Source organism: Ictidomys tridecemlineatus, chromosome 1, assembly GCF_052094955.1.
Source record: "Ictidomys tridecemlineatus isolate mIctTri1 chromosome 1, mIctTri1.hap1, whole genome shotgun sequence".
Classification (NCBI taxonomy): Eukaryota; Metazoa; Chordata; class Mammalia; order Rodentia; family Sciuridae; genus Ictidomys; species Ictidomys tridecemlineatus.
This window is the reverse complement of record NC_135477.1, coordinates 212,253,365-212,269,309: the sequence shown is the minus strand read 5'-3', so window position 1 is coordinate 212,269,309 and position 15,945 is coordinate 212,253,365. Positions and strand designations below refer to the sequence as shown.

Sequence of the window (15,945 nt, the reverse complement as noted above, 5' to 3'; positions counted from 1 at the left end):
GGTCTGATACCATAGGTAATTCACTGATTTTTAACTCCTTTTAGATATTCAGATCAGGCTCTGTCAATAAATTTGATAATATAATTCTTTATTTCTTTCTTTCTAAGATATGATTAAAAACTTTGAGACCTCCAAAAAATATAAAGAAAGCCATAGTTTTAAATATTAGGAAGGTCACATTCAGATTTATATGTCTGGATATTTTTATGATTAGAGATTTTAACAAAAGGAAGACCTATAATTTTACATATGTTGTTAAGCACAACTTAATACTGCTTAAAGAGTTTGCAGAGTAATTCTATCAGGAACACAAAAAAAGGTTATGTCCTTCCTATGAAACGGGAGAGAAGGTAAAATGAGATAAATACAATGACTTTTAGAGGTAGATGACAGAAATTTTTTTTTTTTTTTTTTGGTACTGGGGATTGAACTCCTGACTACTCAACCACTGAGCCACATCCCCAGCCCTATTTTGTATTTTATTTAGAGACAGGGTCTCACTGAGTTTCTTAGTGCCTCCTGGCTTTTTGTTGAAGCTGGCTTTGAACTTGCAGTTTTCCTGTCTCGCCCTCAGGAGCGGCTGGGATCATAGGCCTGAGCCACCGAGCCTGGTGATGACAGGAATTTGAGGGATACTATTTCTTTCTTCTCCTTGAATTAGTAAGCCAGACCTTATTCTAAGATAAAATTTTATTCCTGAGATAGACAGATTCATTTATTCATTCATTCTTATGTTCATTCATACGTAGAATGGATTGAGCCCAAGACCTTGCACAGACTAACAAACAATACCATTGAGCTGTAACTGACCCTCTGTTTTTTTGTTTGGTTTTTGGTGTTGCTGGGAATTGAACCCAGGGCCTCATGCATGCTATGCAAGTACTTTATTTACTATTGAGCCTTATCCCCAGCCCCTGACCCTCTGTTTTCATTGTTGATAATGGTGTTGCTATTTGTTTGAGTCAAGCAAGTTCTCACTGTGTTGCTCAGGCCGACCTTGAACTTGTGATTGCCTGCCTCAGCCTCCCAAGTAACTGGGATTACAGGCATGTGCTATGACACCCAGTTTATTTACATACCCAGGATAGGTGTGTAAATGGATCGCAGGTTACCAGTATTAGCTACAGAGGGTTGAGGTAGAAATAGATAATTTTGTGTTGTTGTAGTATATTTCTCTTTATTATTACATGTCTGTTTCATTCATATTTTCCTAAACGTTCTGAAACTTATTTTTTTCCTTAAATGTTTTCTGTAATTCATTTGTTCCAATTCATTTGTACTAACTTTTCATTTTTATACCCCTTCTGAAACTATTTGTTTTTATAAATTGCCTCTGTTGTTGTTATGTATTCAATAGCTACACATGAATTTTCTCTTGTCATTATAATAATGTCAAAACAAGAAGTAGATGATTTTGTTTTCTTCTTTCAATATTCCCCCCTCTTCACAGTCCTTTTTACTTTTCTCAAAACTTCACCTGGTAAAGTAGTTTGAACATTCAAGCTTAATGTCACAGCATGTGATTTTATACATCTGGAAAAAATTCCTGGAAATTCCTTTTTTTTTTTTAATGTTTTTCCTTTTGCTACAGCTTGCTTCTAGCTTTTTTGGAAAAAGAGAGAGATGAATAAGGAGATAGGATTATAGTGCCTGAGAATAGGCACTCAGTAAATCTAAGTTAAAGGAGCTTTGAGAAAATTTGGCATTGTGGGATGAATTGAGTTAAAGGGACAGTGATGGAACGGCATGTTTAAAATTTAAAGGTTGGAGAAAATTAGCTTCAGTTTAGGCCATAACATAAATTATGATGTGGATTCTTATATTTTTTAGTTAAAAACCTGAACAAATATTTAAACTAATTTTTAACATTAATTTTTGTTAAGTTTTGAGAGAAGAAAGAAATATTAGGTATTTTTTGTCATAATTTAAGATGCCTTTGTGCTTTAAATGAAGTTCATTTCTGAAATATTAACATGAATGAATAATTCTAATGATAGCAGAAATATAATTATTATATTATTTTATCATACCCTATAAAGTCACTAATGTGGAGCTGCTTATGGGTAGTTTAAGGCATCTCAATATATTAAGTAATGAGTTTTTCTAAAAATAAAATTGAAGAGCATAAATACACATTTGAATTAATTTGTAATTAGTTTCAAAAGATACCTTTGTGGGAAGAAATATAAAAATAAACTGTTTATTTCATCACAAACCAGTTTGTACATTTTCTAGCTTTTAGTTGGTGAGAAATGTTGTCAAGTTGGAAGTTTAAAATGATATATTATTGCTTTAAAATAATCTACTAGTTTTAAAATTCAAAACCTATATTTTATTGGCTTGAACATGTAAGAACATGTTAACATTTTGAAAACTATGAGAATTATAGTTATTTTAAAACCTTAGAAATATATGACCAGTCTTGAAAAAAAAACTTGCTGAAATTACTTAGTAAATGAACAGTATTTGCCAAATAGTTTTAATTCACTGATATATATGTGTATATACTATATGAAAATTTATTCTGTTAAAAAATGAAAAACTTTTATTCATTTTCTGACCTGTGACTTTAAATTCATTCCAATTTCTTCTTAAGAATAGAAAATAAGACTGATGAGAAGCCAAAATTAGAGAATAATCAGTGATTAAATTCATTCTATCTAGAAAATAAATATTGGCTTATTGTTTTAGAAAATTAACATTTTGGCCAACATATGAAAAGCCTGTGCTTCATTACATAAGTATACATTGACTGTGAAATTTGAAAGCTTCCATGTAATTGATATTTTTATATAGTTAATTCTTTGTAACTCCATTGTGAATAGAACCATGAATAGATTGACCCAGCTGGAAAGACTGGATTTGGGAAGTAATGAATTCACAGAAGTGGTAAGTTCTCATTAATCTCATTGTCTATAAGCCTTACATGTGATCAAGCGCAAAATGTGAAAATTCAAGTATTTCTCTTAAAAATTGAATAAAGGTATACATTTTTTGAGATATAAGATATGAAAGTTCTGCTGGGTATGTATGTGGCACGATCTGTAATACCAGTGACTTGAGGCTGAGGCAGGATGATCAGTTAACAAGACTCTTGTCTCAAAAAAATGAAAGGGCTGGGGATATAGCTCAGTGGTAGGGCTTACCTAGCATACGTAGGACCCTGGTTTAAATCTACAGTACAGGGAGGGATGGGGGATAGGAAGGACAAATATGAAAGTTCTTAACTTGAACTTTCCAGACAGATGGAAAAATTAACCAGCCATAGAAAAGTCTGAAAAAAGTAAGGCTAAAATATGAAATTAATGAGAGGTCCATGGAAGAGATAGCCAAAAGTTTTTAGCATAGGAAACAGAAAGTTTGAGAGATTATAAGGAAAAAAAAATCATTCTCAAATACAGCAATTGGTAGTGTAGTTTTGAGTCAAAAATAATTCCTCTGGGGTGTTGCTTATGAGTTTGTTTAGTGATAAGATACTTCTTTATAGTTTTACATAAAGGCTTTAAAGGGAAAGTCATTGAATGAAATAGTTGTTATTTTTGAGTTTGTATTGAGACCTGTCAATTGTGTTTGTCCTTTGTATGCTATAGTACACTGTGATGCTGCATCTAAAAGGAGTGTGTCTTTAGTGTTCAAAAGTAACTCAAAAAATAAAGTAGATTTCTTTAAAAAAGGAATTCACCAAACTCAATATCATTGTTAAAATTTTAAAATTATGTTCATGAGTTTGTTGTTCAAAATTGTATTGGCTTTCACATGATAGTCTTTAAGAACAAAAATTTCTCAGGACTGTGTTGTGTGCCCTATGAGTAGTTTATATAGCTAATTGTGCGTTTCACCTTTGTCCAGTGAAGGACCATGTTGGTTTGAGATACCTTCCAGTTTCTTTAAAAAATACTTACTTTATTTTTTATTATGTTCTAACTAGAGGTGATTCCTTATGGATTTCAGTATGTGGAGTTTTTATTCCCTGTGGGAGGAAAAATATACTGTTTCCTGAATTATTTACTGTACTCTTATTTGTTTTCAGTGTATTAATTAATTTCCATATTAACTACATAAAAATTCTCAATTGTTAATTTTATGAATCCAGTAAGCTTTCAAAATTATTCATTTTTGTACTATTTTGATCTTTCAACATTATATACATATTTTTTAAACTTAGTAATGGAATTACAACAGTAAAGCACAAAAGGAAATTTTGTTTAACCCAAGATATATCTATAATTCTTTTTTTTTTAATATTTATGTTTTAGGTGTAGATGGACACAACACAATGCCTTTATTTTTATGTGGTGCTGAGGATCAAACCTGGGTCCTGCCCGTGTTAGGCGAGCACTCCACCGCTGAGCCACAATCCCAGTCCCTAGAATTCTTCTTTCTATGTTTAAACAATAAATCTGAATGATGTGACCTTTTATGCAAGACTCAAATTATTTCATTGATTAGAGATGATGGTACTCTTTGCTGTCACTTGGTCATTTATTGCACCTGGCTTTGTGGGGTGACAGTCTTAAGCTCCAATGCCCAAGAGCAAATTTTACCTGAATACAAAGGTCCACTACAACACTTAAAATTAGTTTTAGGTGTTTAACACTGTATTATAAACAGTTTTTTACCAAGTCATTAGAATTTTCCATTAGGAGCTTAAATGACAGAATTTTCTATTTTTGTCATATGGTTATGCCTTTGCTTATTTATCTTTCCTTATTATTGAAAATTTAGGATATATAGTGACTTTTCTCTCTATTAATGTCATGAGAAACAACATCTTTGTGACTTTCCTAAAATTTTCTAAAAGGCTGTATCTTTTTATTGATAATGAATGAGAAATTCTTTTTATTATATACTTCCAGGCAGTGGATCCTCTTCCTCTCTTTTTTTTAGGTGCTGTGTTTGATCTCAGGGCCTCAGCCTCACATGCTAAGCAAGTGCTCTACTGCTGAGCTGTACTCCCAGGCCCTCTATTTTTATTTCTTTATTAATTGTATAGATAGTTGACTCTGTTGTATAATCCAAAACTTATAAATGAGTTTTATGTAATCCACTTGTATGGAGTTTATATTGGAATTTCCCTTTAATAATGCTATTGTAGTAACTATAATGCAGTGGAATGGCTCATGTCTTGGCTGTGTTTCTCCCCTGCACCCAACTTTTTCTTTTTTCTCCTTTTATTTAATGTTTCAAAACTAAAGGTTATATTATACATTCTCAGGGCTTCTTTTGCCAGATAAAGACATTTCTGTGAATTAATTTGTTTTTTTCCCGTTTCTATCCAAATAGCCTGAAGTACTTGAGCAACTAAGTGGATTGAAAGAATTTTGGATGGATGGTAATAGACTTACTTTTATTCCAGGGGTATGTATATGGAATTTTGGACAGCTTCACTAATTTCTGTCTCTTCTTTGCAGTACTTGAACTGTGCATTTTAAAATTACTTTTAGTTAGTTAAAAATGGATTATTATTTTTTACTTTTTTTTATTAAACAGAAACAAATCACGCTTTTCTTACTATATTTGAGACATTCTTGATTAAAATCTGGAAATTCTCGTAACAGGCTAATAAAACTTAGTCTTTTCTTAGCATTATAGAGTATATCCTTTCCAGTAGTAGCAATTGAATTTTTTTCCTAATTTAGTTTGCCTGTGGAATTGTAAAGCTAGGATGATTTCCATGAACTTATTTTCTTTCTTACGGATAAATTATATACTCCCATAATCTAAAGAAGCCATAAGAATCTCCATATATGTATCTCCCTAGGGAGGTGATTAACAACTAAGTTTCTAAAGAAAAATACATATCCTTTGTCACTCCATTGGGTTAAAGTTAGTAGGAATTCTTAGCTTACTATTTTGAATCATCTTTCTCATGTTAACATTTAATTATTTATTAAAATTGGCATTTTTTATTACCTGAATTTCTTATAAATTATTTGATACAGTAATTATATTTATTTTATTATTATTATTTTACTTGTAGTTTATTGGTAGTTTGAAACAGCTTACATATTTGGATGTTTCCAAAAATAATATTGAAATGGTGGAAGAAGGAATTTCAGCTTGTGAAAATCTCCAAGACCTCCTGTTATCAAGCAATTCACTTCAGCAGCTGCCTGAGACTATTGGTTTGTATTGCTTTCAAATACATGTAATTTTTATTAAACCAAAGGCTTCCATGAAATTTTTATTTGTTACCACATAGCTTTACTGTATTGCCACATAACTAATATTATTTGAAGTTTTTCTGATAAGATCAGTTATACAATTTACTTGTTGTTAGTGGTACTATCGCTTTATTTACACTAAAGAAATCTTATAAAGAATCTGTATAACTGGTTTTTAACCCTTAATCATAGCCCTTATTTAGTAACTTTTTTCCAGGCCTACTTCATTATTGAGCAGACAAGAAAACAGACTTGTTGAACAAATCTTGTGAGAGATCTGCGATTACTGAATCTGTATTTCTAAGAGTTGGAGACATGACTCAGTGATAGAGCGCTTGCCTGGCATGCACAAGGCCCCAGGTTCAATTCCCAGCACTGAAAATAAATTAAAAAATAAAAATCTGTATTTATTCAGTTTCTTATAAAATGAAATTTCAAAGGAATTGAATTATTTTAATGGAAGCACTAAATCCTAAATATTGTTATCTTTAAGATGTGTTAGCAACCCAACTCCACATTTTACAATGGAGTTCATTTTTGGTATTGCAAATTCTGTGGGTTTTGACAATTTTTTTTTTAAGCCGTTGATGGACCTTTATTTTATTTATTTATATATGGTCCTGAGAATCAAACCCAGTGCCTCCCACATGCTTGGCAAACACTCTGCCCCTGAGCCACAAATCTAGCCCTTGACAAATGTTTAATGACCTGTTATCTCTCATCATAACTTCATACAGAATAGTTTCACTGCTCTAAAAATCCTTTATGCTCTGTATCTTCATCCCTCCTTCCTTGAAACCCCTAGAAACAATAGATCCATAACTGTTTTTGTTAGTTGCCTTTTTTAGGATGTTACTACAGAGTCATACAACATGTAGCCTTTCAGATTGACTTTGTTATATTCATTTAAGGTTTCTCCATGTCTTTTCATGGCTTGATAGCTCATTTATTTTTAAGCGCTAAATTATATTTAACTGTCTGGATCTGCTGCTGTTTATTGATCTATTCATCTAGTGGAGAACATCTTGGTTGCTCCAAGTTTGTGCAATTATTAATAAAATGACTATAAACAAAGATGTTAATAAAAAAACTTAAAAAATAAATTTTACATATTTCTCAGTTGAATTAGTTGTTTTAGATAATGTACATTGTGCAAATTCACTAGCATTATACTCTAATCAATACTTTTAATTTTTAATATTTTTATACATAGAATAGTTTGTTATAGACCTTTGCCATTTCTTCTTTTAATTCAATAAAGGTTTTTTTGGGGGTAGGGATGTTGGTTTCTTCTCAACCATGACATTGTTTTTAGGAATGGAGTTATAGCAGTAAATAGTGCAGACAGAAAGTCCCTTCTCTTATGAAGTTTACGTTTCAGTGGGGGTTAGTAAAGAAATATACACTGTATTAAAAGGGTTGTGGGTTAGACTTGTAAACATAGGTTAAGAGAACAGTAGGAGCAGAATTGGGAGTGGTATCTCTTGATAGGTTAGTTTGCAAAGTTCTTCTTAATTCTTGCCAAATGTAATGACTCACATTGAATGTGGAATTATAGTAAGTGTTGAAAAATTGTTATTTCTTCTTTTAATAGGTTCGTTGAAGAATGTCACAACTTTAAAAATAGATGAAAACCAATTAATGTATCTACCAGACTCTGTAGGAGGGTATGTGTTTTGGTAAATGTGTAGATCCTTGAAATTTTTACTTTTAATTCAGCATGTCATATATATCTTCAGATAATTGCATAAATAACAACTAAAGGAATTTGTACAAATATTTAATTAAATAACTGGTATGTAGTTTGGGTAAATTGGCAGACCTATTAATTTGTTTAATTAAGTTTACCTATATGAAGTTTCACTGGGTTCATAGTCAAGTTCAACTGTTCATGTTCTTAAATTTTGAATTTTATATGTGTGTGTATATATATTTAATAATGTGTATTTCCATTTATAATTAAAGGTTAATATCAATAGAAGAACTAGATTGCAGTTTCAATGAAGTTGAAGCTTTGCCTTCATCTATTGGACAGTTAACTAACATTAGAACCTTTGCTGCAGATCACAATTACTTACAACAATTACCCCCAGAGGTACTATATTTTAAATTTGTTTTAGCTTTTTTTCTCATTTTTTCTAATTATCTTTATTATAGCTACCAGTATTATTTCATTTATTTTCTTTGTAAAACAATTTGTTATGTTCTGAATAATAACTAGCTATGTTAATTTAGAATATGTACCTAAATACTTTCCTTTGTTCATGAAAACTAATAACTAAAAACGGAATAAATTTACTCCTCTTATAAATGCAAAGAATCATTTTCATAACTTTCAAATACAATGTTATTAATATGTTCATTAACCTGTAGGCCAAATGTTTCTCTTTCAGATTGGAAACTGGAAAAATATAACTGTGCTGTTTCTCCATTCTAATAAACTTGAGACACTTCCAGAGGAAATGGGTGATATGCAGAAATTAAAAGTCATTAATTTAAGTGACAATAGGTTTGTAATATTACATTCATCAATTGGTTTTTAGAAGACTGAATGAATGAAATTAAAGTTTTATAAAATATATTAGCATAGCTAATGCTTGTTCCTCTTTTCATATATATTTTAAAATTTGTTTAAAGAGATTGATCTAATTTTTTTCTGATGTAAATCATACTGTGGTTGTCACTGTTCATTTTGGAATACAACCTTTATTCTCTCCTTATAATAATGTTTTCTTCCTAAAGTCAGATCTTTTCCTTAATAATATTGTTGAACAAATCAATATTTCAATGTAATCTGTTGTTTATATTTTTCTGAGCAGAGGTACACTCATTTACACTGCTTGGAACACAAAGTCAAAGTGCAGAGCAAATTGATCACTGTGATCACTATATTGGAACAATATTTAAGTTAAAGATAAAGTATTCAAACCTTTTCCTGAAGTAAAAATACTGATGAGGAGGATTAGAACACCACTTGTAGAGTGTTGTATACATCTTATTTTCATAATATCTTGTGAAGTCTTCTGTGGAATAGTTTAACAGGTTTCCCCATTTTATTTAAGAGAAATTTAAGACTCATATTTAAGGTGACTTACATTGCTTGTAAGGTAGAGCTTTAATTTAAACTCAGTTTTCTGAATAGTTAATGATATTATGACAATTCCATTTTATTTAAACAGAACTACTGCTTTCTTATTAACTCGTTGTTTTGGCCTGTATTTCCTCTTCCCAAACTAGAAGACTTAGGTTTTAACAAATTGCCTTAAAAGGGGGCACAGAAGACTAGTTAGGCCTAAGATAGCAAGGTTGAAGTAGACATTCTGTTTTAAACAAGGTACTATTTTATTTTCACATTCTAATAAGTGCTTATTGTTTTTACTCATTATCATCTTAAAATAGTGTTCTTGATTGTATAAGTAATGGCTCACAAAAAATACAGAGAGCAATGCAGTTTTTACAACTAGCTATCTCTAAGAGTACTTCCTAAATACAAATAAAAAGCCAAAGCAATTTTATAAGATAGTACTTAATGTTTCCTTGTTTTTTTCCTCTAAGGCAAGGACAATTTTGACTTGTATATAAGGCATTTTTTTGAAGTTGTTGATTACCCATTTTCTTACTTACTGAGTGATTTGGTTGAAGAATTATATTATTAAAACTAGATCATTTTTTGTTTTTTTTTTATACGAAGACCTATATTGGGCTTTTCTCTCTCTTCTTTTGTCCTGTTTGCATATGTCATTTTATAACATTGTTCAGAAGACCATCCGATTTAGCTTTGATTCATTTACCTCCAGCCCCAACTTTCATTCATTTTAAATATTGTTATTTTAAAGTTTAATTTTTGTTTGTATTTTTTCCTACAGATTAAAGAATTTGCCTTTTAGCTTTACAAAGCTACAACAATTGACTGCTATGTGGCTTTCAGATAATCAGGTAGGTATTCTGATTCCGTTAATTATTGGAATTCCAATTGTTATATAGTTATGCATTCTAGTTTATGTAGGGCCATTTAAGAGCACTTATACACTGTGGTACATATATAAAAATGTATTTGTATATAAATAAAAATATTTAAAATATTTAGGAACATAATTTTTGTAGCACAGTTGTAATAAATAAATAAGTCCTATTGAACTTGCCAAATTTTTAAGCCCATAAGAGTAGAGATTAGGAAATCAGATTTAGTACTTCCTATCTTTACTTCAGTAATGGCACCATATACTTGTCAGTTTTTCTGAATATGCTTAAATCTATTCTTTGAGCAGTTTTCAAGAATACAATGCATTGTTTTTAACTAAAGTCATCATGGTGAACAACAGAGCTCTTGAATTTATTGCTCCAGTCTAATTGAAATTTTGTACCCTTTGACCAATATATCCTCATATATCTCTCACTCAGCCTTTATTCTATTTCTGTGAGTTCTATTTTAGATTCCACATGTAAATGACATCATGTGATATTTGTCTTTACCTTTGGTTTATTTCACTTAGCATGATGTGCTCCAGGTTCATCCATGTAGTTGCAAATGACAGGATTTCCTTTTTTTCTAAAGCTGAATAGTATTTCATTGTTTATACATATACATACACCACATTTTTGTATGCATTTATCTGTTGATAGATGTTTAGGTTGATTTCAAGGCAATTGTGAGTAATGCTGCAGTGAACATGGGAGTACAGATATCTCCTAGAAATACTGAATTTATTTTCTCTCTGTATGCATATGTATGTATGTATACACACACACACACACCCTCACATACATACATATTTATAAAATCAGTAGTGGTATTAATGAATCATATAGTTCTTTTTAACTTTTTTGGAGGACCCCATCTAGACTGTTTTCCATGATAACTGGACTAGTTAACATTCCCACCAATAGTATGCAAGGGTTCCTGGTAAATTTTTTTTTTTTTTTTTACAAAATAGAATATATAATTTGTTGATCTTTTTAATTAAAATAATTAAAGGTTACTATTTGACTTTGAGCAGTACCTTTTTTCCCCCCGAGGTTTGTATACACTGGTCTCAGATTATTCTTATAAGTTCATACATAGCCAAATTTGCTTGAGAAAACTTATATCCCTCTTTTGAGTTATGTTACCAGCCTTGAGATGTTGCTATAGGGAAAAAAAACCCACTTGGAGCTGGGACTGTAGCTCTCTGGCAGAGTACTTGCCTAGCACACATCAGGTACTGGGTGTGATCCTAGCACCACATAAAAATAAACAAATAAACTAAAGGCCTGATGTTCATCTACAACTACCAAGGGGAAAAAAAATAAATCCACTTATTTGTATTCCAGGATTCTCTAATTGTTTTAACTATGGACCCTTTTCCTACCTCTTACTAATATTCTAAAATGCCCTAAGTTGATGTTAATCCATGGGTCTTAATTAAACTGTAGTATTTAACTGCTTTACAGATCTGGGAAGAAATGAATTAAAATGATAATACATTTGCTTTTTTAGAGCTTGAATACTACATATATGTGAAAATCTTCTTGATATCTCTCAGTTGGTTATTTTAAGTTTGGAACTTGATTATTTGAAGCTTTGTAACTGGAGTCAGAAAACATTTATGGGGCTCTGACTTATGCCAGATACTAGCTAAAATAGGGACAAGGCATAGTTCCTGATATCAGACTAACTTTATTAGTACATAAGCACTTATGTGGATAAATTGATGCCAGCAAATTATGGCAGATTTTCCATTTTTAAAAATATCTTTATTTATTTACTTACTTATTGTTATGTGGTGCTGATGATCGAACCCAGGCTCTCACACCTGCGAGGCAAGTGCTTTACCACTTGGCTACAGCCCTAGCCCAGATTTTCCCTTTTATGAAATTATCAACTACTACAATTTCTTCATGTTTCAGTATCCTATCATTTTCTCCCCATTACCCACTATTGTTTAAAAACAAAAATTGTATGGCAGGGTCTTTATTCCCTCATAGTTTGCAAAATATCTAGTAAAATAATATCAGATCTGGCTAGAAAATTTCCCTTGTGGTATGAAACAAATATTATGTTAAAAAAACTAAGTATAATGGAAATAGCCTGATTGTGAATTTTGAAAACAAATTGCTCTGCTATTTAATATTTATTAAAATTACTACATAGATAGTACATGATTAATATTTTTTATGAGTCTCTGAAGGCATGAAGAACAATTATTTATTAATTTATTCCCTCATTTATTTTATGATTCTGATGAACCATTTATTGACCAGTTGCTTTGTGCCAGGTTGTGTAAAATAGGGAAAACAGTGATATTTAGAAAATCATTATAATATAAACTGGTATGAGTAGGACTACTTTAGGATTACAGATGGAGAGGATAATTTGGGGATTTAATGTCATGTTCCCCAGAGGAGGGAATGTCTGCAGTACCTGAATTACCACTCAAAAGAGGAGTAGAATTTTTATCAAAGAAAGGATTAATAGTGTTCTTATTAGAAGGTTTATCATGAACCATGAGGACTTAGATGCAAAGCAGCCTAGTATATTTGATAACTCTACAAGTGGGTCATTGTGACTAGAACATGACTCTTAAGATGAAAGACATAGGAAATGAGGTGGACAGAGACCATTTCTTGGAGAGTCTTTTATCCATGCAAAAGAACCTGTGTTATAGTTCAAGGATGGCAAAGATTTTAAGTCCTTTGGGTATATAATTAGGAGTGGATAACTGGGTAAAATGATGGTTCCATTCCAAGTTTTCTGAGGAATCTCCATATTGTTTTCTATAAAGATTGCACCAATTTGCAATATGAGTGCCTTTTTCCCCACATCCTTGCCAACATTGTTACTTATATTCTTGATAATTGCCATTCTGACTGGACATGGAATCTCAATGTAGTTTTAATTTGCATTTCTCTAATTGCTAGAAATGTGGTATAAATAAAATGCACACTGTATTTTATAGCCTCAGTACAAACAGAGAATATAAATTATTCCATTTATAATTTTTATTTGATATTATGTGTTAAATTATTATATTTTATATAAAGTTCAATTGAATGTATTATTAAAATTAATCTATTTCGCCTTTTTAAAAGTGTAGCTAGTAGAAATGATAAAGTATTTGATTCCCATTTTTGTCTCATATCGTAGTTCTATTGGACATTGCTGACTTAGGCTATTAAGATAGTTTTCTAATAGAACTCTGTCTTCATTATTACCATGGCTTCCACCTCCTCATCACCCTGAATCCTTTCTGACCCACATGGTAACTCAAGTGGGGTGTTTTTTTTTTTTTGGGGGGGGTACTGGGGATTGAACCCAGGGGTACTTAACCACTGAGCCACATTCCCAGCCCTTTTTAAAATATTTTACTTAGAGACGGGGTCTTGTTAAATTGCTTAGAGCCTCACTAAGTTGTGAGGCTGGCTTTAAACTTATGATTCTCCTGCCTCAGCCTTCTGAGCTGCAGGTATTATAGGCGTATACTCAACACTTGGCTTCAAGTGATTTTTTAATCTGATCCTATAACTAACCTATGTAAAACCTTTTAATGATACCTTTTTTCTTAATATCACACATTTTCAAAATTCTTTACATCCTGTGACTGTATCTCTACCCCTTACATCTTTGTTCTAATTTTTCACTTTCTGCCTTCTTATTTTCCTCACTTTAGACTTGCAGAAATGCTGTCGTACTCATAGCTCCCCCATTCTCTTAGCACTCTGTACCTTGTCCATGCTGTAATTACATTGTGTTGCAATTTTATATTTTATTACTTGTTTCCTCCTATTCATATACTGTAAATTTTACAAAGTCAGTACAAACAATTATTTTGCTTACATCTCTATAATCCAGTGCCTGTCATCTAGTGCTTCAGTATAAATAGTTTATAATAAGTATTTGTTAAATGAATGATTTTGAGATTTCAGAAAAAGAATATTTACAGGCAATATTCTAGGATCCTAATTATGGCAATGAAATGGAATAAGTAGCTGAAATGAAGTAGGATGAAATACCAAGGATTGGGCCAGGCATAATTCCAGCTGTGCAGAAAGATTGCAAGTTGAAAGCCAGCTTCAGCAAAAGCAAGGCACTAAGCAACTCAATGAGACCCTGTCTCTAAATAAAATACAAAATAGGGCTTGGGATGTGGCTCTGTGGCTGAGTGCCCCTGAGTTCAATCCCTTGTCCTCCCAACCCCAATAAAAGATCAAGGGTTGAGTGTTCAGGGAACTAGGGCTTCATAAATAGTTTTTAACTATTTTTCTGTCCTTAAACTTCATAAGTAACAGTTAATTAGTTTTCTTATAACAGCTGTATTGAAGTACAATTCATATACCACAGTTCACCCATTTTAAAATATGTAATTAAATAGTATTTAGTATGTTCTCAGAGTCTTGCAGTGATGACAGTTAAACATTTTCAAGGTAATATTGGTTTGTAAAGGCATACCAGAGAGCTGGGGTTGTGGCTTAGTGGTAGAGTGCTTTTCTTGTACATGTGAGGCACCAGATTTGATCCTTAGCACCATATAAAAATAAATAAAGATATTGTATTCATCTGCAACTAAAAATATATTTTTTTAAAAAAGCCTCCTGGATAATTCTGATATTCCCATGTAAGAAGACTTTTTCCCCTCCTTCCCACAAACATCCACTAATAAACCACCGGGCCAAGAGTTTAGCTATGGCATCTATGTTTTACATCTGTTGAATTACCTGGTATTCTGGAAAGATTTGGGATAAAGTGGCAGGAATTCAGGTTGAGTATTCCTTATCTAAAATGCTTGGGACCAGAAATGTTAATAGACTTCGGATTTTTTTTTCAGATTTTAGAAAAAATTGTTGTTTTTTATTAGTTCCTTATAGTTATACATAATAGTGGAGGTTATTTTGACACATTCATACATACATGTGTGTAATATTATTTGCTCCTCAATCCCCAGTACTTCTGCTTTCCCTCCCCTCTTCCCTCTTCCTGCTGTCCTACCTCAACTCTGTTGGTTTTCCTTTTATTTATTGTTTTCTTTTAAATTAGTGCTTTATAGATATACATAAAAGTAGAACTCGTGATATATTCATACATGTACATTAGCATAATTTGATCAAAATTTTTTTTTTGCAGTTCATCCCCTATCCCATCCTCCTCTCTCCCCCTTGATTCCCTTCCTCTACTCCACTGTTCTCCCTTCTATTTTCATGGGATCTGCTCTTTTTTTAATTCCTTATTTGTTTCTGGCTTCTTCATATGACCTTTGACTTTCTGAGTCTGGATTATTTCACTTAGTATGATGTTCTCTAGTTTTATCCATTTACCAGCAAATGACATAATTTCATTATTCTTTATGGCTGAGTAAAACCTTCACTGAGTGTATATATGTAATGCATTTTCTTTTTCCACTTGATGGACACATGAGCGGGTTTCATAACTTAGGTATTATGAGTTTTGCTGCAATAAACACAGGTACACATCTATTACTATACTGTGCTGATTTTAGTTCTTTTGGACAAACACCAGGGAGTGGGATAGTTGGGTCATAATATGGTTCCTTTACTTGTCTTTTGAGGAATTTCTATACTGTTTGACACAGTGGTTGTACTAATTTGCTGACCTACCAGTGATGTATGAGTGTACCTTTTCCCTACATCCTTGCCAGCATTTATTATTACTTGTGTTCTTGATTATTGCCTTTCTAAATGGAATGAAAAAAAATCCCAGTATTGTTTTGATTTCCATTTCTCTGATTGCTAGGGATATTAAACATATTTCAAATATTTGTTGGCCATTTGTATGTCTTTTGAGAAGTTT

At 31.7% G+C, this 15,945-nt stretch overlaps 1 protein-coding gene across 7 annotated transcripts in view; it reads left to right on the top strand.

Moving 5' to 3' along the window:
* Positions 1-15,945, top strand: part of Erbin (erbb2 interacting protein) — a 137,971-nt gene that overhangs the window by 82,936 nt on the left and 39,090 nt on the right. For all 7 annotated transcript variants that reach the window (XM_078015812.1, XM_021722480.3, XM_078015810.1 and 4 more), the window contains exons 8-14: positions 2,826-2,889; positions 5,284-5,358; positions 5,981-6,125; positions 7,759-7,831; positions 8,130-8,259; positions 8,558-8,673; positions 10,031-10,100. In XM_078015812.1, coding sequence (XP_077871938.1) covers positions 2,826-2,889; positions 5,284-5,358; positions 5,981-6,125; positions 7,759-7,831; positions 8,130-8,259; positions 8,558-8,673; positions 10,031-10,100 — 673 coding nt within the window. The remainder of the gene's footprint in view (positions 1-2,825; positions 2,890-5,283; positions 5,359-5,980; positions 6,126-7,758; positions 7,832-8,129; positions 8,260-8,557; positions 8,674-10,030; positions 10,101-15,945) is intronic.